Source organism: Crocodylus siamensis, chromosome 5 (assembly GCF_052110815.1).
Source record: "Crocodylus siamensis isolate JL-2025a chromosome 5, ASM5211081v1, whole genome shotgun sequence".
Lineage (NCBI taxonomy): Eukaryota > Metazoa > Chordata > Crocodylia > Crocodylidae > Crocodylus > Crocodylus siamensis.
The window spans coordinates 55,082,458-55,105,369 of record NC_143399.1 but is presented as its reverse complement, the minus strand read 5'-3'; the positions used below and the strand labels follow the sequence as shown (position 1 = coordinate 55,105,369).

At 41.7% G+C, this 22,912-nt stretch overlaps 1 protein-coding gene across 3 annotated transcripts in view; it reads right to left on the bottom strand.

Moving 5' to 3' along the window:
* ODR4 (odr-4 GPCR localization factor homolog) overlaps positions 1 to 22,912 on the bottom strand; it is a 48,994-nt gene that overhangs the window by 9,790 nt on the left and 16,292 nt on the right. For all 3 annotated transcript variants that reach the window (XM_090048348.1, XM_090048347.1, XM_090048349.1), the window contains 7 exons: positions 21,978 to 22,014; positions 21,705 to 21,845; positions 20,843 to 20,938; positions 19,910 to 19,975; positions 8,173 to 8,301; positions 7,191 to 7,281; positions 4,973 to 5,158 (listed from right to left, as the gene is read on the bottom strand). In XM_090048348.1, coding sequence (XP_089904474.1) covers positions 4,973 to 5,158; positions 7,191 to 7,281; positions 8,173 to 8,301; positions 19,910 to 19,975; positions 20,843 to 20,938; positions 21,705 to 21,845; positions 21,978 to 22,014 — 746 coding nt within the window. The remainder of the gene's footprint in view (positions 1 to 4,972; positions 5,159 to 7,190; positions 7,282 to 8,172; positions 8,302 to 19,909; positions 19,976 to 20,842; positions 20,939 to 21,704; positions 21,846 to 21,977; positions 22,015 to 22,912) is intronic.

The following is a 22,912-nucleotide window of genomic DNA, read 5'->3' as shown; positions in this document are numbered from 1 at the left end:
TTTAACCTAATGGTTCAGACCATTCTTCAGGGAGAAATCTAAGGTTCCAGTCCCTGTTATAAGGATCATGTATTTTATGACTATTTCATATTAAAAAAAAATACACAAACACCCTGGAAAAGGGACTGAAACACTGGACTCCCCTTTCCCAGTTGTATGCCCTAACAACAAGTCTTATGCTCTCTTTGGGCCTAGGATTATTGAATTCTTTTCTGCTTAGTGTCACAGCTTTCAAAAGGGTGGGTGGAAAAGCAGCCCCAAACCAGATGAACGTAAGCCTGGTGGTTAGCGCTCTCTCATGAGAGGCAGAAGATGTGGTTTCAAGGGCCTCAAACACAGAAGGGAATCCTAGGTTTCCCGACTACAAGATAAACCAAGTGTTCTAACACTACCCCAAAAGACAAAGAGGCCAGTAGAGTCCACCACCTCCTCCCCAGGTTTTGAAAAGAAATGGCAGCAGTCAATGGGTTTGTGAAGATCCTGATCTGGTAAGCATGCTCTGGTAAGACTGAGTGGTTCAAGCCAATGAAAGAGGACAGAGAGAGGAATGCCAGATTTCTGGATCCTGACAAGGTTTAGGTGCAAGCACAGCACTAAGATGATCAGCCTTGTAAAGACTGCACTTCCAGGTATGCAGAGAAGTGGAACTTTAGGTGCTTGAAAAACTTGAATGTTGAATACTAAAGTGTGCTTAGATTAGTTGGCAGCTGAATAGGGCACTGAATGGGACACTGCAATAGTCTCCTGGCCATGGAAGTGCATGGAGCACCACCGCACCTCTGTGGCTGGGAGACCACATGGGCTGTGATCTCCCAGCCCCAGTAGTACATTGCGCTCCCCAGCAGTACATTGCGCTCCCCAGCACCTGGGAGACTGCAGCAGCTATCTCCCCCACAGACTGCCTACACATGCAAATTAAGGCTGGACAGAAACCAACTATAAAAAGTTATTCCAAATTTTCAAATCATAACTTCATATACGATTGGATCTCTGAATTTTTTTAAGGCAGGCAACTAGTTTACACATATAACCAGTAATTGTGCAGTAGACATAATGTGTATAGACAGGGTCATAAGCACAGCAGAACTGACATCTTAATTTACAATTCGTAAGAATTAACCTACTTCTTAATTTAAGACACAGGCTAACTACAGGTAGGCTCTCAGTAGTACTGGAAATAAAGAAGTTACACACATACACCCAGTACATAAATGCAAGACCAATCTCTGAATACAAATGGAGCCTCCAATGTAAGGTTGTGTTAGCCATATGACTATCAGTTATCCAGAGGACTCACTATTAAGTGATACAAAGCATGCCCTCTGCTATGCTGATTCATACAGATGTCCTTCCACATTACATCAGCAGGAATATAAACGGGATTTGGGGAGTTCAGACTGGTGGCTTCTGAGATGTGTCAACTGTATGATAAGCTCTCTCATAGATATTTACAAAAACCATGAGTCATTTAAATAAGTCATGCAAATTATCTTTAAAAAAAACTATTTATTGTTTTTCTCCCACAGACCAACAGGTTTACACAGGATGTATTTTAGCACAGCAGTGACAGACAACCAAAAAGAGACTCTACCTAGTGACCTATTCCAGTCATGCAATGCAAATGCAATGCAAACACCCAAATTTGAAAGCAGCACGAGTATAAATGTGTTTAATTTTCCAAACCAGAATGACCTCAGTCTCTACCTTCAATAAGTTTTAAATTTGCCAGCAAAGAACAAGAGATTACAACTGAAATCTTATTTGCCTTTACCCACTCAGCATATTTAGTCCCTTGATACCAGGAACTGGGATTTATTTAAGCCAATTATTACTGCAACAATTGCTCATGCTACATTACCTTCAAACTAGTCTTACAACTGTTAATGACTTGATTGGCTACTTTTACTTAATATTCTTATTTAAAAATCTTAAAATTGGATACATGGGTATTGGTCATTAGTAGGGAGTTCCAATCAGAAGCAAGATATGGCAAAAATGCGTTCATAAGCATGAATGGGAAGAGCTAGTATTATCAATAACTATGAAGAACGCCACTCTTCTGAATAAAAGAACATTTTTAAATTTGTCCCATATTAACCGAACTCTCTTCTAAAAAGAGATTTTTAAACACAATTAGTTTGTTGTTATTCCTTCGGATTTTGATAATAAATATTGTGCTATTGCAATCGTAAGGAGCTTTAAATGGATTTTCATAATGGGTCTTTTTGTTCAAAATGATATTTCAAGGATTGTATCTACTACAGTATGAGTACTGTGTACAAACCAGAGGTGATGATAAAAATCAACTGCAACTCTGCATTACTTCATTGCATTAATTACTGTTTTAATAATATAGGTTAGCTTTGAAAAACAACTTATTTTAATCATAATTTACTTGTCACCCAAACTTCTTTCATGCCACAAAAATTATGCAAAACTACTCTTTGAACAGTTTATGTGAAAGCACATGATATACACCAACATCATAATTAAATTATTCTGTCTTCACATTTAACACTGAACAATTCCTGCTTCAGGCTGAGAACTATACTTTAAGACAGCCTGAGTACAGACGAATGTAGGATGTTATGTTAAAGACTAACCGCACAAGACAGCTGAATTTGAATAATCTTAAAATATAGGTGAGAAGTCAGATAGAAGTAATAGTCTCCTAATAAACCTGATATCAGATTGATACATATTCTGTCCAACAAACTTGAATTAATTCTGTCTTAGCAGAAACAGTAGTCTTTTCAATATTTTTTTCTAAAAGGCTCTAGTTATGAAGTTTTCAGCTTTCCTAAGTGTATAGTTACAGAAATACATTAATGTATTATTTTGATTTATTTTAAACACACCTTTCTTACTCTAAAAACATGAAATTATTCTAATATGATAAAAGCCTTTGTCTGTCTGTCTGTCTGTCAATAACGCTTTATTCTCACTCTGATTGGTTGTCTTAGCCGCCAATCACAATGCCACCATGATGGCGGGGATGGAGCAGGGGGACAAGGCCAGCACTGCTGGCCTCACTGCCCCCCACCCCCCAGCCCTGCTCCCTGGAGGCAGCAGCAGCACAGGGTGCTGGCCAAGGGGGGCAGCGGGCCAAGCTCTACCACCACCCCCAGCAGGCAGCAGCGGCACGGGGTGATGTGTGCCAGTGCGCCATTCCCGTCCGCCCCCCATCATTCCTGACGGGCAGTTGGTAGTTTATAAAATAAAAAGACTACCTGGAATTCACTTTTGGCTGTCAGTGGAACCAGAGCCTCAGAATTTGTGACTATCATACACATTTTCTTCACTTTCTCTGACAAGCTGTTATGATGATGATGATATCTAACTGTAAACCAGTCAGGGACTTTTTGGCAGGCATGCCACAAATTAGCCCTGAACCCACTAATATCCCCTTCCCTTGCACAGTCTAACCGCTCTACTTCCTTCTTCCTGCTCCCTCTTCCCAATCTGTTGCTCTGCTTTCTGTTTCCTATCCCAATCTGCCACTACACTGTCTGTCCCCTCCTTGATCTACTGTGTGCCACGCAGAGGTTGCCTGTGCCACTTGAGGCATATGGGCTGTAGACTGGCCACCCGCGTTGTAAACTGAGACAGGGATCATGTGTCCCTCTCTAAAAAGACAATACTGTCAGTATGATCAAGATCTATGACCACAGTACAACCTGTATTTTGCTACGCTATCAAAGATTACCTTGTTATTAGTTTTAAAATGATTAAGAACAATAAAATGTATTAGAGATGTTAGTAAAATGTTTGCTTTCTGTGTTTTAATTAATTCCTGATTTAGTACTCTTGAACCAAATTCACCCCTGGCTCTCTCCACTCATGATCATTTCACTATCAATCAATCTAATTCAAACAGGTACATTTCAATCAATTTACAATGGATCAAGAAATTTCTAGCTGGTTTTGAAATTCACAAAATAAAATATGGGACTCAGTAAAATTAATTAATTGTCTTCTAGGGTACATTTAAATCAATATAGGTGGAATTGCAGCAATACACTGCACTTCCTCTACCTAAAATATTCCGTTTTGAAGCAATAAAACAGTAGCTCTGAGAAAACAAAAGCAGTTAAGATCTTTCAACATATTACAAAACATCAGCGTAAACTATGGGAAGAGACCAACCTTTTTTTTTTTTTTTAATCTTGGCTTCAGGGGGAAAAAAGAAAGGCTAACAGTTTGAATGCTTAACAGGATATTAAATGTTATATTAGACAGAGACAAAGAGAGCAAGCGTCTCCCACATCACATTTGACAGACAAATTAAAAGAAGAAAAAAAGAAGAGTGAGTGTGCACATGCGCACGAGTGAGCACACATTAAGCTGTTAAATGTCAGCGAGAAAAAGAAAAACAAAACAAGACCTCCCCTCCCTTCCCTAACTACACACACTTCTCCTTGCATCTAATTTTTCTCTTACAAGCATATTTAAAATGTGATCAGCAGGTATATTTTACCTACATACCATGAACATTAGTACAGTAAAAGCTGCATTATCTGACATCTTAGAAGCCAGCATGCTCTACTAACTGGCATGCTGGCTTGTAAGATAAAGTGAAACTGGAAGTGCCCACTGCAGCACTTCCAGTTTCTCTGAGCCCCCACGGCTAGGGACAAAGCAGCCTGTGCTGCCGAGCCCTCATGGCCTGGGAGCATAACAGGCTGCGTAGGGCTATGCGGGGCCTGCCTTCCTGTGGGCCCCGCGGGACGGGTGGCGATGAGGTGGGAGGGACGGCAATGCCACAGGAGGGGCAGAGGAATGCTCCAGATGTGGCGGCAGAAGCGGTGGCCGGGACCACTCAATTAACCAGCATATTTTGTTATCCGGCATCCCCCATTCCGAGGGGATGCCGGATAACAGAGCTTTCCCTGTATAATCAGTCTGTACCATCGATCAACTATTCTGCAATCCCTATTATAGTTTAGTTTTTAACTCAGGATCCTATATTTACCCATGTTCATTTCCTCTGCTACATGTATATCCTCAGCATGCACAGCTTGATCCAGCATCTCAACAAACCGCTCTTGGATTTCCCCAGCTGACTCATCTCCAAATTTATAATCACAGAGTGTCACACTGGATCCAGCAATGGGGGCAAACACTCTCTGAGGCAAAGCATGATACTCCCTCTTGAGATCTATAAAAGAAAGAAAGGAAATTTAAAAAAAACTAAGGCAGCTACTAGCTATTCTGAAAACCTTGTTGTAACCTGCATTCACTAGATAAAAACAAAACAAAAAAAACCCTACTAGATAAGAACTGACATTTACCTGGAACAAAAAAACTGATTTCACATACTTCAGATGATTTCTTTTTCACTGTGCCTTAGAAATTCTGGCCACTGATATTTATAAAATAAATTATATGCCTACTAACTGAAATTAATAGGTTTTATATAACACTTTTCACTGGTCCTGAAGGAGACAAATGACCTTCAGATGTGATGATAAATCAAGAATGTTGACTAGGCCCTTTATCTTTCAAAGAGAGACCCAAGGAAACAATGGGTATGTTGGTGATAAGAGTGTTTTATAAAAAAATAGTTTCAGCATCAGAAAGGATTGCAAGCATGTGGTTTTCCTATGCAGTAGTTAGAAGGCACAGAGCACAAGTGCCACCTAAAGAGAAAATGGAAGACTGCATGCACCTGATAAATCACAATTTTTACTAGGGTTACAGGTTGTAGCTATGTTGGTCTAAGGACATAGGCAGACAAAGTTATTTGGGTAAATCTAGTATCTTTTGATATTAGATTTTTACCATGTACCTATTCCATTTTTGCACACATAATGGTATCCTAAAGTTGGTGATGAACACAGTATTAACAGCATACAGTTTTCCCTTCATTCAGTGTTTCTCTTTTCAAACACCCAATAATACATTACTTGTTGCTTTAAAAAGGATGGTCTTCTAAAATCCCTACAGTGGTCACAAAATAATTGATCTTGAAGGGTAATCTGAGCATGAATCACCAGAGGTGGTAAAGTATGTTCTCATGCTTTATTACAGGGATATCCTGCAGCCCCCAGGATTCACTCCCCACATTATCAACCTGCTGCTGCTGCCACCATGTTTGCCAGGCTTTCTTTTCCTCCTCTAGCTTTTGCTCCCTGCCCACATGCCTGGGGAGTCCACAGTGGGTGGGCTCAGGAGAACCCATGGACCCCACAGAGTGCAGCACAGCAGCAATGATACCGTGTAGTAGGAGTAGGGTAGAGGGGGAAGGGTTTACCATGCAGTACACAGTGGCAGACCTTGAAGGCCTGTAGCCCCTGGCTACACCAAAGTTGGGCAGCTCAGGTTTATAATCAAGAGCAAAAAATTACTTTTACAAAAAAGTTAATTTATGGAATATTTATATTTCCAGCCTTGAACTGAATACAAAACTTGTAGCCATTCATTCAAAAAACTGAACTGATATGACTTGACTTTAGAGGTTTATCATTATTTTTAAAACCCACCAATATACAAAACTGACACATGATAATACTGAGGACATTGACACCAGAGTGACTATGTTTCTAGATCTAGTTAGGAAAACAGGAAGAGGTTGCCAAACTATATTATACCATGTCAGCCACATACAGTTTAATTCAGGTTGTTAAACAGTTATAGGTTGGCAGAATCCATGAAGCAAGAGATTTAATACAACTTTTTGGTCATGATTTGTTATAAATCTGGATATTCTTGTTATCCAGGTAAGTGCTCAATTTCTTTTTCAATCTAGCAAAGTTCTTATGTACTTTTCAATTTTTACTGTCCAGCAGGAACGTCACAAAAATTATCACTTCATTTCTAAGTGTTAAAATTCTTCCGTATAACAACACCTTAATGCTGAATCTCTGACTACAGCACGTCATTAAATTCTTGGTCTGCAGAGCCAAGGAAAGAATAAAACCTGAAGCTCTACTGTATCCAGAAGCTAGTCAATAACAGCTGTGAGAGAAAAAAATAGTCCTAAAGAACAATATCTGAACTTGAAAAAAATCTTTCTTAACTAGTTCATCCTTTTCTGCCCCACCAGTCGCTTGTAAAATAACTGTGCTGCCAAATGCATTTTTAATCTTCTTTGACTACATTCAGATTTCACTACTTCAGACTGATTCCTGCTGACTATCAGTAAAGCAAACTATATTACAAAGTATTTTGTTTTCTCTTTAAAGTCCTACTTTTTTTGCCAGGTGTTTCATTTATAAGCAGGTCTTCAAACAATATTTCACAACGGTCTGAGAGTGTGTTTATTATATCTCTTCTCAAAGCCTGCAAGGATCAAAAGCAGGAATATAAGTGATGCAAAAAACCAGATCTGAATGATTTATAATTAGCAAAAAACAACCATGTGGGGGTTGGCGAGTCCGTTCTATGAATACAGTCCACCTCTACAACAATATAGAAATGTAAAGCCAATAACAAAAAGGCCTGACCAAAAAACCCTCTAGCATACTATGATAAAATCACCAGCATTATTGAAATCATCATACTATAGCATTTTATAAAATAAGCTTAAATTGACATAAAAAATTAGGGCAAAGATCCTGAAAGCTGAGTTGTACAAAGATTTCCTTTATCATCTTAGACAAATTGGGACTCTCTTTAAAAATACTTTGTCTGTTTCCAAAATTATTTTGAGAGACTGATTTAATTCAGATCCATACAGTGTTCAGGGCTGCTCACATAGTTGTGAAGCATCAGGTCAAATGCTGTCCTCAGATACACCCCTCCACCAAAATTACTGGGGTTCCATTTTGTAAATAAAAAGGTCATTGGTTTATGTCTTACACACACAAAGTGTCACACTGGAATACATGAAATTGAAGGCTTTTAACACTGATGTTATATACAAAATAATTTTTAAAATTCTAGACTGCGTGGGCCTGTTATTAGCTGATCCATGCCAGTATGTTAGTGTGGGCCTGTTAGTTCATGTTAGTATAGTGGTAAGTATCACTACCTGTCACATGGGAGACCAGGGGAGACTGAAAATGTTGGGGGTTGAACCAGATGCTCTCTGAGGTCTCTTCCAACCCTATGATTATCAATCTACCAAAGGGAAACTTAGTTCAATAAATTTTAGGATTTCAGTAAAATATTTCAGAAAGACTAAAAAGGAAGTGCTTCAAAAGCAAGGAATATAATTACTTAATTCAATACCTGGATTGCATCTTTAACTCTTGGTTTGTTATTATGAATGTAAGCTCTACATTTGATAGCACCTTTAAGATTTATGGAGCCTCTGCAGACCTGGACAGTAGCTGTGGATCTGTGACTTGAACTCTGGGACTGAAAAGAAAAAAAAACATTTCAGTTCTAATCTTAGCTATGAATCTGTAGTATCAATAAGAAAGCCACTTTCTGATATCGCATTAATTTTACCATGTTAATTTTAAAAATTGATGTTATTGCCCCTCCCAGCCCCATTCAAAGTCCTTAATTTACAAAAAGAATAAACATAAGGGACCTCCTTTTCCAGCTCATAAGAATTTTCTGTTTTTTCAGGAACTCAGGGCACTTATACACATACCTTTTCATGCTGCAACGTGCCAGAGATCCAGCATGTCAGAGCAGACTCAATTAATCGAGTCAGCTTTGCATGCAAAGTGATGCTGCATCTCTTACACTTGTATAAACAAGGAAATGCATGTCAGCATGCAGAAAATGGCGACAGAGTACTTTTGAACTAAAATACCTTTGACGTGCTTTAGTTCAAAAGCATGCCACCACCATTTTCTCAGTGCTAACACACATTTTGGTATTTATACAAATTCATGCAATACAGTACCAGGTGCTTTCAAAAGCTAAAAATTCCCTCAATTTCTTGCAATTAATATACTTATCTGTCATCAGTAAACAAAAAGTCACAAGAGGTATATCTAGCACTGCTATCAAAACAGCACTTGTCAGATAATTAAGCTCCCTCTGTTGGTTCTTACATCTTAGTCTCTATTGTTTTTACAAACAGAATAATATATACTTTTTGGTATATGCTTAGGGTACAGAATTAACATGATTTTTATTCAAAAGCTTTGCTGCTAATATCAATACAGCACTTCTAGTAATTTAATTTGTATACTATGATTTGAAACTCTGTTTTAAGTTACAGAAAGTTTGTATATTTACTGTAAGTAGTAAGTCTAATTTACAATATCTACATTGAGCAGATGGTGTTGTCTGGCCAACCCAGTAAGAAGAGCTTTAAACTAGGTGTCACAGGGGATGAACATCAAAACCCTCAAGCAATTGAGCATGTAGTACAGAGGGGAAGGGACTCAAAGCAACTTAACTCTGGGAAAGGGCCAGAGAGCTACAGGACTGCAACAAGTGGTGCAAAAGAGAAGCAAGTAAGTCAAAATGTGAAATACACCCAATGCATGTATACAAATGCAAAAAATATGGGAAATAAACAAGACCTGGAAGACGCAACCTATAAAAAGAACTGTGATCTGACTGGTATCACTGGGACCTTGTGAGACAGCTCTTATGATTGTAATGCCAACAGTGGGTTACACTGTTGCTGAAGGACAGGATTGGGAAAAAAGTGGTAGTGCTGCCTTATATGTCAAACACATGCACAATTGTTCCCCGGATCAGGAGGAAGACGGCAAAGCAGAATGAATTTGGGTGAAAGTGAGGGGTAAAAAAATGCAGCAACAATATAATGGTGGGGATTCATTACAGGCCACCAAATCAGGAAGAGGAGGTCAAAGAGGCACTTCTCAAGGAACAGACAAATTTATCAAAGATCTATGGGATGGTACTGATGGGAGTCTTCAATTTTCTGGATATCTGGTGGAAAAACAATATAGCCAAACATAAAGGCTGCTTACAGACTGCAGTAGGGGCCAGGCAGAGCCCTGTGCTTACCAGAATAGAGGCTGCCGGCACACTTGGCAGATCTCCTGCTGGACTCGCAGGGAAACGGCAAGCCTCAGCTCTTGGGGCAAGCCCTGTGGCACTGCCAGACAGGCAGCCAGCACACAGCAGGCATCTCCTGAGCCCTGTGCCTAAATCAGGGCAGAGATCAGAACCACAGGCCCAAGGAAGAACAGGCAGCCGGTGCAGTGTCATTTGGGGTTTGAAGGAAGCAGCTGCAGGGGATAATGAGCCCCTCAGGAACACCTAACAATTACCAGCAGCAGCAGGGCAGGTGGGGGTGCACAAGGGACTGGATTGGCTTACATTAGCCTGGATACCCCTATGAAAGCCCACACTGATATTAGGAGTGGGAGAATGCACAATAAGGACTCTCATCACGTTTCCCCGTGGACCAGGAACCTGAGACCCCACACATTTGAGTTCTCCACACTGATATCAGACAACCAGGCTGCTGGGGGAGCCAGGTATCTGTAGGGGCTAAGCCAGTACAGGGCCACCCTTGTCTGACAGAATGCCTGATGGAAAGCGACTGAAGCGCCTGTAGAGCCAGAGAACGGCCTAGGGCACAATCATTTGAGTTGTTAATTTATTTGCTTCTTTACACAGGCCAAGCCCAGGTGATCCCAGAACCTACAGCAAACTTCAGCAATTACTGCTGAAATGCACCAACTTCAGACAACTCAGCTGCTTCCTTCTGTGCCTGAGCTGCAGGGCAATCGCTCAGGCCAGCTAAACGCATGTGACTAGCACCAACTAGAGCCCTGAGCAGAAAGCAGTGGGGTATACGAGGACGAGCCCCACAGAAGACCTTGGCATTGACCCACGCTAACCTTAGCATACTCTCGCTAAGCAGGTACTACCTCCTATCTCTTTCCATTTGCATCAAGTGGTGGCAGGCAAGATTTGAAAGTGAGAGAGCAAGACACCTGCTAAACAGGTGGCATGCAGGCCCCATCCCAGTGGAGCTTGGGTCCCCTCTCCGGAGGCTTTAAGAAGAAAAAAAAGAAAGGAACTTTTCAAGTTTAAAATAAAGCACCATTTTGTTTGTTTTTTTAATGTCTGTAATCAGCCAAAATATCAAGCTGGTTCCTAACTTGTGTGGAGGACAACTTCCTATTCTGGAAACTGGAGAATACAACTAAGGGAAATTCTATCTTGGACCTTGTCCTGACTGACAGGGAAGAAATGGTGGAGGATTTGAAGGTGATGGGTAACTTGGGAGGAAGTGATCATGGTATGATAAATTTCCAAATCCTGAGGCAGGTAAAGCATGAGGTCAGCAAAATTAGGACACTAGATTTAAGTCCTTGAGTCAAATGAAATCTGCCTTTTTTAAACAGGCATGGTACCACAGGAAGACATATTGAAGGATAAAGTCTCCCAGGAGGGCTAGGAGCTTTTAAGAGGCACAGTGTTGGAAGCCCAACAAAAAATTGTCCTGACAATGGAACCACAAAAAGAATGGCAAGAGATCAAAGTGGCTGTCCAAGGAGCTTCTAAAATGCCTCAAATGGAAAAGGAAAGCATACAGGCAATGTAAGAATCGGCAGGTCACCAAGGAAGCATGCTGCACCTAGTAACGGAGGTTAAGGACAACAAAAAGGAACAAGGAAGCTGTAGGTTCTCTGTTAACTAGCCAGATGTTGCAAAGGTGATAAATCTGCTCAACAGCTAGTTTGCTTCAGTCGTCACAAAAAAAATTAAGCTGCCAGTCCCCTAGTAAGAATTATCTGGATAAGGAAGAGGTAAGCTGGGGGAGATGACAAGAGAGATGGTCAGAGAGCCTTTCTTGAGTCTGTATGAATTCAAGTCAGCAGGGCCAGAAGAACTTTATCCCAAGGTCCTGAAGGAACTGGCAGAGGAGATCTCAGAGCCCTTGACAATGATCTTCGTGAAGTCATAGGAGATAGTCCAGGTACCCAAGGCCTGGAAAAGGGCCAGTGTAGTGCCCCTCTTTAAAAAAGGCAAGGAGGACCCAGGAAACTACAACCCAGTTAGCCTCCCCTCAATACCTGGGAAGTCACTGGAGCATATCATAAGAAAATCTATTTGCAAACATCTGAAGAAGGAAAGGCTGATCACAAGCAGCCAGCACTGATTTATGAAAAACAAATCATGTCAAACAATCCTGATCTCCTTCTTTGACAAAGTAACTATTCGGGTGGGTAAAGGGAATGCTGTGGATATAGCATATCTGGTCTTCAGCAAGGTTTCTGACAAGATCTTGCAAAAATTTCTTGTAAACAAATTGAAGAAATGTGGGCTGGACAAAACTACTACAATGTGGTGTAACAGGGACTCAGGCTGGAGCCCTGTTACTTAGACAGAGTCGGGTAGGATTGACCAGACAATGAACTCTGTCAGGTGGCGGACATCACACACCCAGGAAAGGTGCGGCTGATTAGCCCGTGAAAACCAGGGGATAAAAGATGGCAGCGAGGCATTGATTTTTGCCTTCGGGCACCAGAAGAAAAAGAAGAAAACCACAGGGACTCCAGAAGGTGGAAGAAAGATCATACCTGTAATCTTGGAGGATGCTGGAAGAGACAGACTTCAAGAGAGGTGGCAGGTCAGTAAGAAAAAGGAAAATACTTTTTTGCAAACCCTGCTGCATGGGTGAGTGCGGGAGCATTGCAGGACGCCAGGAAACAGATGCCTTAAGCTGAGAGGGAGAAAAGAAATCACCTTGGGGAAGACCTGGTGGCTTAGACAACTGCAGGAGCACTGTGAAGCGGCAGGACGCAGCTGACAGGAGCTCAGAGAGGGAGAGAGAGCCAGTACCCCTCAGGGGAGAGACAGGGACTAAGAGTAGCTTCCCTCAAGCTTCCTACCCTGGGAGGACAATTAATACCTGAGAGCAGAGAGACCAGCTATGAAGAACCAGCAGGGAGCGGCTCTCAGCACAAGCCCTCAGTAACAAAAAGAGTTATGCGGATAGCAGGCATCATTAATGAGGCAAATAGCAACATAACTTAGATACAAAGTTGAAAAGGTGTATCCAGAGGGGAGAGTCCTTCTCAATAATGGGTTGTTCTGGCAATTGAAAGGATTGATGAGACTGCTACAATTGTATCACATTTAGTTTGAAAATAAATTAACCTTGTGAGACTAACATCTGGGTGGCATTTATCTTTCTCAGACACTAAAGAACACTGATCCCCTTTTCTTTTCTTTTCTTTTCTTCACATCTAAGTTGTGGTGGGCGAGTACAGAGGGGAGATGAAGATAAAACCCTCTCACACACTGGTGCATTGGCCAGGAACATCTTCAAGCATCCTGAGAATAACTTTCATACACTTCCAGCCAGGATGGAGTCCATGGATACACAAGGTCCCACCGAGTGGCAGCAGGCTTATAGTATTACCCTGCAACTCCTACAAGGATTTCATAGACATTATATTCATTATGGCTGGAAGATCATTGAGTCCAGCCCCAAACAGGCCCAGCTGGAAGCGATTGTGCGAATGAGGACTTGGGGCAGAAGCAAGGGTCCACCTTTTCTCTCGTCAACAAGATTTATGTGAAAACACTGAGGCACAACTGATGTTAATGGGGAAGGAGGGAGACAGAAGCAGGTCACCTCGTATGTCTCTGGATGATGATGTGGAAACATACCTAGAAGCCTTTGAAAGGACGGCTACAGCTGCAAAATGGGACCTGGGAAGCTGGGCAGCTCAAATCGGACCTCCTCTTATTGGACCAGCACAAGCGGCTTACTGTGCCCTCAACAGGACAGAGGTTAGAATTACTGGAAGGTAAAGGTGGCAATATTATATCGATTAGATATTTCCTCTGAGACTTATCGCCAGAAATTTCAGGCTAAAAGGGCCTTGAAGCGACTCAACCCCATCTACTGGCCCACATGCTAAGAGATGTGGCAGAAAGATGGTTGCAGCCTAAGACACGTACTCTTTCAGAAGTGATAGACGTTATAGTGCTAGAGCAATTCCTTACTGATCTTAGCAGTAGTTCCCAGCAATGGGAACTCAATTTGCCATCAACCTAAGACTGTAGCAGAAGCTCTACGACTTGCTGAAGATTATGCTGCAGCAGAAGATGGCGAGGGCCCTAGGAGAGACCGCTCAGGAGGTCCATCCAATAACTAGGGCCTGGCAAGGAACATCTAACCAGTTGTAGCGGGGAGAGAATACTCGGAATTTGGGACAAGAACTCTGAACCTGGGATTCAAGAGAAGTAACATGCTACAGATGTGGGGAAAAAGGGCATATCTAACAGTTCCGTCCGAGAAAAGTCCAGACCGAAACTGCCAGCAATAATACTCATGATGAAAAAATGGATTGCAGTTTCACGCTGGTATAAGGGGCAGGCTTTCAAAACAAACCAGTGGTTGAAGTAAGAATAGGAGACACTATCGTACTTGCAGTGATCAATAGCGGTTGTTCCCAATCAGTGACTTGGGCTCATCTTTTTCCATCTCATCTAGGGAACCCGGAGAACCTGGTGAGCATGATCTGTATTCATGGGACTTCATACACTTATGAACGAAGGAGGGTTCACCTGACGGTATTCAGTCACACAGAAGAAACTGCCATTGGCCTAGCTGAAATACTACCTTGACCCATGCTCTTAGGAGTAGATTGGCCACATCTAGAGGAAGTCCTTGCATGAATCATCACCAAGAAAGGGGGCAAGTGGGAAAGGGACCCCAGAACAGCCTGCTTCGGAGATCCAAAGAAGGATCAACAAGATGACCTAGATATAGAGCAACTGATAGGTGAGGGGGTATTTTCATGATGAGCAAAGACAAGAACCCCTATTCCAAAATATTTGGCAGTCTCAGCTGGCTAAAGATGGAGAAAAAACAGTGGCTCACCAGAAGGCAGGACAGAGTCCATGATATGAGGTAAGAAGGGGCATCCTCTATCAGGTGGAAAGCCACGAAGAAGTTGAAGAGTCAGATCCTTATTCCTCGCAAATATTGGGAGACTACTATGGGTTGCCCACAGGCTTCCCATGGGAAGGCATCTGGGATGAAATAACATGGAGGCGCGTCTGAAACGGCAGGTCTTCTGGCCTGGCCTTTACAAAATGTTTGAAAAGTTTTGTGCCGCACGCCCCAAGTGTCAAAAGACAGGAGGGATAAAACCTACAAGGGTACCCCAAATATTCATGCCACTGGCAGGGTTCCCATTTGACCGGATTGCCCTGGATGTGGCAGGGCTGTTCCCTGGGAGCAGACCAGTTTATTTTGGTGATCATTGACTATGCTACCCACTTTCCTGAAGCAGTGCCCCTAAGATCAGTAACAGCTACGGTAATACCAGGGGCCCTCCTGAAGTGGATTGCATGGGTAGGCATTCCCTGTGAGATCCTTACTGATCAAGGGAAGAATTTCATGTCTAAAATCCTAGAAGGAGTCTGCCAAGTTCTGAGGATTAAGCAATTACATACCTCTATCACTCTCAGACAGATGGATTACTAGAACAATTTAACTGCACCCTGAAGGGAATGATTCCGGTTTGCATTCAAGGGGATCCCCGGGAGTGGGATGCCATGATACCCCCCACTACTCTGCTCCGTAAGGGAGGCCCTGCAAGCCTCAACATGGTACACCCCGTTTGAATTAGTTTATGGTCACAGTCCACAGGGACTTCTTGATCTTGAAGTGAAGAATGGAAAAGAGAGGGTGGTGAGGTAGCTTTATCACAAGTGGCAGCTGACTTCTGGGAATGCCTGGAGAAAGTTCAAGAAATAGCTCAACAGAATCTGAGTTAATGCCAGGAGAAACAAAAGCAATATTATGACGTCCAGTCCACGGAGAGAGAATTACAAGTGGGAGATTGGGTGTTAGTATTACTTCCTGATAACTTCCATAAGATCTTATCCCGGTGGCAGGGACCCTTTCAGGTAACAAGACAGACAGAACCAGTAAACTATAAGGTTCTCCGAAACACGCCTACCCAAAGGAACCAGATTTACCACATCAACCTGTTACAGAGGTGGTGACAGCAAGACAAGTGGTTGATGAAGAAAGTGAATGAATTTGATGAAGAGGAAGTGTCGGTACCTCAGGGCCTAAAACTCTACCGGAGAACCAGAAATTGATAACCAATTAAAGATCCCACAACAAGAAGATGTGAAAGTCCTGGTATGAGAATTCCGTGACATGTTCAGGGAGATACCAGGTTTAGCTAAAGGCGTCTACCACCAAATCTTAACACTGCCGGGACAGGTGATATGTAATCACTGGACAAGGCTACCTTGTCACCTCTGGCCAGCAGTAAAACAAGAGATCGACCAAATAAGGAAAATGGAAGTCATCAAGGAGTCTAGAAGTCTGTGGAGAACTCCGATGGTGGTGGTATCAAAAACAGATGGTTCGATACACTTATGTATTGACTACCATAAGATTCATGAAATTGCTATATTTGATGTCTTTCCAATGCCACAAGTGGATGACGTGCTGGAGAAAATTGGTCAGGCCCAATATATATCCACCTTGGACCTGACCAAGGGTTATCGGCAGATTTATATGGCAGTTGCTGATAAAGAAAAGATGGCCTTTGGCACTCCATGGGGCCTGTTCCAATTTAAGCGAAAGCCATTTGGGCTCCACGGGGCAGCTGCATCCTTCCAGAAGTTGATGGAACAGGTATTAGCACCACATCAGACATATGCCACAGCATGGATCGATGGTATCATCATTTTCTCACAAGACTGGGAGACACACCATCAACACCTATGTCAGGTACTGAAGGAACTGAGACAGGCAGGACTCATGGCCAATCCCAGGAAGCGCGCACCCGGAAAGAGGGAGACTCATAAAACCGGTGGCAGACAAAGTGGCAGCTATACAACAACATTCTTTGCCAAAGACACTCAAACAATTACGATCCTTCCTGGGGTTCGCCATTTACTATTGACATTTTATATCAGGATTCTCAGAAAAGGCGACTTCCTTAAGAGAATTAACCAAAGTTCATCGAAACCCAGTGCAATGGAACACAAGAGCACTCTGCGCCTTTGAGCAAGTAAAAACCACTCTGTGCCAACACCCAATATTGTATGCTCCAGATTTTCAGAAGATGTTTTACTTACAGACAGATGTCTCAGGAGTAGCACTGGGGACAATTCTCTTTAAAGAAGATAAGGGCGAGGAAAGACCCATAGCTTTTGCCAGAAAAAAATTAAACCCTGCAGAAACTCACTACTCTACAACTGAGCGAGAATGTTTACCTATCTGGTGGGGAATAGAATTGTTTTGTTATTATCTCTTCGCAAGAGAATTTGTGTTGATAACTGAACACACACCCCTTCGCTGGTTGAGGACAGCAAAGCTAGATAATGCTAGGCTAATGAGGTGGTCCCTGGCCTTACAACCCTTTTACTTTGCAGTAAGACATCGTGCAGGGAGACAGTGTGGGAACGTCGACTTTCTCTCTCGTCCAGACAGCAAACAAGGCTTACCTGTCAGGTGAATGAAGATACCAGCTTTAGAAGAACTCATTCGTTTCTTGTTTGTTTGTTTCTTCCTTGTTGTTTTTTCTTTTTCTTGGTTGCAATGGGGGGCTGTTTCTGGATGAGGAGGACTACTGATCTTAGGGGGGAGGGGTGTATCAGGGACTCAGACAGGAGCCCTGTTACTTAGAGTTGGGTAGGATTGACCTGACAATGAACTCTGTCAGGTGGCAGACATCACACACCCAGAAAAGGTGCAGGCGATTAGCCCACAAAAAGCGGGGGATAAAAGACAGCAGTGGGGCATTGATTTTTGCCTTCAGGCACCAGAAGAAAAAGAAGAAAACCACAGGGACTCCAGAAGGTGGAAGAAAGATCATACCTGTAATCTTGGAGGGCGCTGGAAGAGACAGACTTCAAGAGAGGCAGCAGGTCAGTAAGAAAAAGGAAAACACTTCTTTGCAAACCCTGCTGCATGGGTGAGTGCGGGAGCATTGTGGAACGCCGGGAGACAGATGCCTTAAGTCGAGGGGGAGAAAAGGAATCACCTCAGGGAAGACTCGCTGGCTTGGACAACTGCGGGACAGCCCTCTCACAGGTGAAAAGATAACTGGCTCAACAGCCACAAGCAAAGGGTAATTATAAATGAATCCATGTCAGAATGGCAGGAAGTTTCAAATGCAGTTCAACACGTTCATTAATGATTTGGATGTTTGCATAGAAAGCTTCTTGAGCAAGTTTGTACAAGACATGAAACTGGGAATGAATGTGAACACACTGGAGGATGTGAACACACTGGAGGATGCAAGAACAATTCAGAAGGATCACAACAGATTGGAAAATTGGGCTATTGCTAACAGGATGAAGCTCAGTGTGGACAAATGCAAGGTGCTACACCTCAGGAGGAATAATCATAAACACAAATATAAAATAGGTGACACCTTGTTGGAGATGGCAGCACTATGGAAAAGGATTTAGGAATCTTGGTAGATCAAAGATGTCTGTGGTGTGATATAGCAGCACAAAAGGCCAATGCAGTTTTGGAATTCATCAACAGAAACATTAGATGCAAGACATGGGAGGTGCTGGCATCTCTCTATTCAGTGCTAGTGAAGCCTCATCTGGAGTAGTGTATGCAGTTCTGGGTTCCACATTTTATAAAGGACATGGAGAAGTTAGAGTGTCCAGAGGCAGTCAACAAAGATGACAAAGGGCTTAGAAAGCAAGTCAGATGAGGAGAGACTGAAGTAGCTAAGCATGTTCAGCTTGCAGAAAAGACACTTAAGAGGGGATATGATAGCAGTCTTCAAATACCGAAAGAACTGCCATAAAGAAGAGGGAAAACTTTTCTCTCTTGCTGCAGAGGAGGATGCAGACCCATGAATTGAAATTGTAGCAAGGGAAATTTAGACTGGATATCAGGAAAAACTTCTCTACTGTTAAAAGTAAGTGAGGCAAAGGAATAGATTGTGTAGGGAAGTTGTGGATTCTCTATCACTGGGGGTGCTGAGGAAGAGCTTGGACAACCATTGATCAGGGATGATGTAGGCCAGAAGCAGGCAATTATTTGGCCCAAAGACCACATAGGGAGGGAGAGGAGCAGGGAGGGGAGGTGGGGGGAAGCCCTGTTGCAAGGCAGAGGGCGAAAGCCCCCGCATCGGAGGCTGAAGGAGGTGGTGGCGGAGGGAGTCTTTGCATGGCCAGCCCCAAAGGGTGAATGAGGGGCATGGGGGGGCCATGTAAACACTCCCTGAAATCCATCATTCTTGATGGGCAATTAGCCAGTAAGATAACAACAGTCCTCAACTTTCTACCACACCTCAGCCAAAAAAAAAGAAGTGATAGTTAAAAGTATTGGCAGAGACCTGACACACTCATTACATGTAATAAGACTCAGAGAGCAAGCCAGAAAGCCAAGTGGAACTAGAAGTTATGAGATACAGGAACAAAGGGAGATGGTACAGTCTGTGTTACACAGGCCTAGAGACTAGAATCAGAAATACTCACTTGTGGCCTTATGATATAACAGCTACCTACTTCCCCACTGACCTTGTATGGGATTTTAAGATGAACTCCACTCCTTAAATTAGCAGAGATGAGGGGCACCCACTTCACGGCCACATTGTTGCTCCCAGTAAACTAATATCACGGAACAGTTTCCTCTTTAGAACAACTAGATGAAACACTACCAGCAACACTAATAAAAAACTGTGGTGATCGCAGGAGGGAGTCAGGATGAACATCAAAAATGCCGAACATCTCCATGCAGGCACAGTGTGTGACTGGCCAACATGGAGAAGCTTGAGCTGCCTCTGAACACAGGACAGTAAGACTAGAATAAATGTGGAACAACACAACCACCATGTATCAAAGTGAAGGAAGCTTTCAGAACAGAGTAACACCTACTGGTCTACCCACGTATGCGAGAACCATATACCAATGAGGACCCCACTAAAGGCTACAGATAGGGAAATAGTATGTGCCTGCTTCTGGCCTCAGAATTGAACATGGTGACAGGATATGAAAAGATCACAGAATTAAACTGTTTATAATACTGAACTCAGTTTTACTGGTATTTTCTACGCATTATGCTTACCAGCTGTGTCAGAACCTTGACATCAAAGGCTTGAATACTGGGTTGGCTATTTCCCCTTGACTTTTTCTGAGAGAAGAAAAAAAACGATACATGAAACAGATGGAACATTTATTCAAATCTGCTACAGTAGTATTCTTTGTGGCCATCATCCCTATGTCAGTGTCTTTTATACTGTAGGTTTAAATAATGTTTCTCAACCAAGGTGCAACAGCACCCAGGGGTGCCATGGGACCCTTAAGGATGATGTAGGATGCTGCATAATATTAGCATTATTTGGTGTGGAAACCTGTACCCATAACTGACAAGATTAACCCAAATATTTAAAATAGAAATAAGTGTCAAAAAGAATCTAACCTGTTGCGGTTTTTTGAGAGGTGTTTTTTTGCAACAGGACTGCTCTATTATTTTCCTTTAATCAAAAAACAATCTATGGCACTCCTTGGAAAGTGTAAGGTCTTGAGTCTATCACAAGATTAAGAACCACTGTTTTAGAAAGCAATATGTAAAAAGACCGTAAGGACATGTTTTAACAAAATATGTTAGGCGTTATTTGTTTGTTTTTTCCCCCTGGGGAGAAGGGGGGTGAACAACAAAATAGCAGATTTGATACTAAAACAAACTGCCAAGTTTTCTCCCCCTCTTATAAGCATCTTACATGAGCTTCTTTATTTTAATAGAGTACAACAAAAATAAATGGCAATTTAAAAACAAAACCAAAAAACCCTATAGTATTCAGAATAGTTCTTATAGGGTAATTCTTCCCACCAATATGTTCTATTTCTTCTCACTGCTAAGGACAATACTTTCTTTTATATATGGAACATGTCAGCAAGAACCAAAATGTTCTAAGGAAGACCTTTCCCCCACCAAATTTACCGTGCAAAAATGTTTTGTATTTATAGCCAACCTGTAATTCATTTATACAGCACTCACTTGTCCTTCCAATAACTCTGCATCCTCTTCTTTAATTTGCCCATTGATCAGGAAAACACCTTCCTCTATCTGTTTTGCCCACCGAGTTAACCCATTCTTTAAAAAACAAAAGCATATAAAGTTTTTTCAGTATACATTTTGGGAAGACAATTACAGTAAAAGCAAAGAAGACTGTGTTTAGTGTTGCCAAATTCCAAGACTTAAAATGCCTGTAGAACACCTTCACCAGTCTTCAGACCTGTAAGCCACATTTTGTACAATAACAGACAACACACTAATAAGCCTCAAATCATATTTCCTAAACACTTCTGGCTTTATAAATGAAATTAATATCACCAAATAAAAAGTTATTTTTATAAGTATCTACACAGCGATAGGACATTTGAATTTTGCTTTTTTCCTTTATTTCCTAGGATTAGAACCTATTAGTAATATATATGTGACAAGAACAACCCACTGGCAAATTCTACCCAAAATCTGATTTTGCATTAGGAGGAAGTAAATAAAAAAATTATAAGACAGTAAATCCTCTTAATGTTAATGTTAAGTGCTCAAAATAATTATCTCACTCTAAACAGAGTGAAAGGAAAGATTCTCAGAAAAAAAGAAAACAATGAAATAGACAAGAAGATAACATTTTTGAGTATTCTTCTTCTTTTCTTATACTTACTGTAACTGGCTAGTTCTTAATAAAAACCAGAATATTTTACTCAGTCAAATATTCTATCAGAAACCACTTCTATTTCCTTACCTACATCAGAATCTCAAAATAAAGTACCCATCATTTAATTTTAAGCAGTAAAAAATGATACACAGAATAACTAAAATAAACAAATAAAGATGTATATTATTGGTTAGTTACCCTTGTATTTTTCTCTAATTCATGGTTGGCTGATGTTGCAGGAAGTGGAATATGGATATTAACATTAACTGTACAGTTCAAAGATAGCCAGAAAGCAGAAACATCACTTTGGTATTTCCAATCTGCTGGTTTAGCTGAACTCTATAAGAGGAGAAAAAAAACACCAGATGCAGGAGATTGTACTTATCGTGAAAACAATATTACTAGAAAAAGTGTATTTCTATTAAATAAAACAGGTCTTATTCAGAATATTACGCAGTACTCAAACCTTACCTTTGCATCTTGTACATCATAGGTTCGACAAACTAGTCTTTATTACTTAAGGAAAAATAAAAGCATGTTTCACTCCATTTAAGAAACATATGTAAAAACATATATCTGAACCAACTTGTAGTTGGTGTACCTTCCACATAAAGCTAAGTTTTTAATACTGGACAATGCTCTGACACTCTATTGATGAGAATGAAGAAAAACTCAGCTGCAAACTAAAGATGTTCCAGCTTGCTAAATATATCATCTGAATAGTACTGATTGTGATTCTGGACAGAAGGACAGGGCTCATACTTCTTATACTTCTGCATAACCTTGCTTTCTCTTCAGACCTCCTACAGAAAACTTAAAGAGAATGACTGTGAGGTATGTGTTCAACCCAGTCCCCACCTTCCCTTAATATTCCACACCTGTAAAACTCACTTCCCTCCATTTTCTCATTGGCCTATAGCATTCTTGCCACCCATCCTACTGCTTCCCAAACAATCAATTTTTTAAAAAAATTCCTCCAATTGCAAAGTTACCTGTTATTTAGAATTCCACTCTTGTTTTAAACAAAAAACATGAACTGTAACACCTAAATCTGAATGGTGGACTATAAGCATGGCAAGGTGCAACACTGAGCATAGAGCACAATGAAAAAAGTGGAGGTTGAACTGGGAAGAGGCTCTTCGTTTTAGCAACCAGCATGCACTTTATCAGATTGGAACACTTGTCCCTTCTGAGTCCACCTGGCCCCTTCCCAAGGTCTCTTCCAGCTGAAGACCCACTTTTCCATTCATCTCTTATTCCAGTACTCATATAGCTCAGATCTACTCAAACAACAAGAGGTTCAGGCTCCAGAGCTGTGTCAACCAACTGCTGCTGAAGGAGGGTTGTCCAGCCTGCAAGGAGCTCTGCAGTCCACGCCTGGCCGATGGAAACCAAGTCATCTGGAC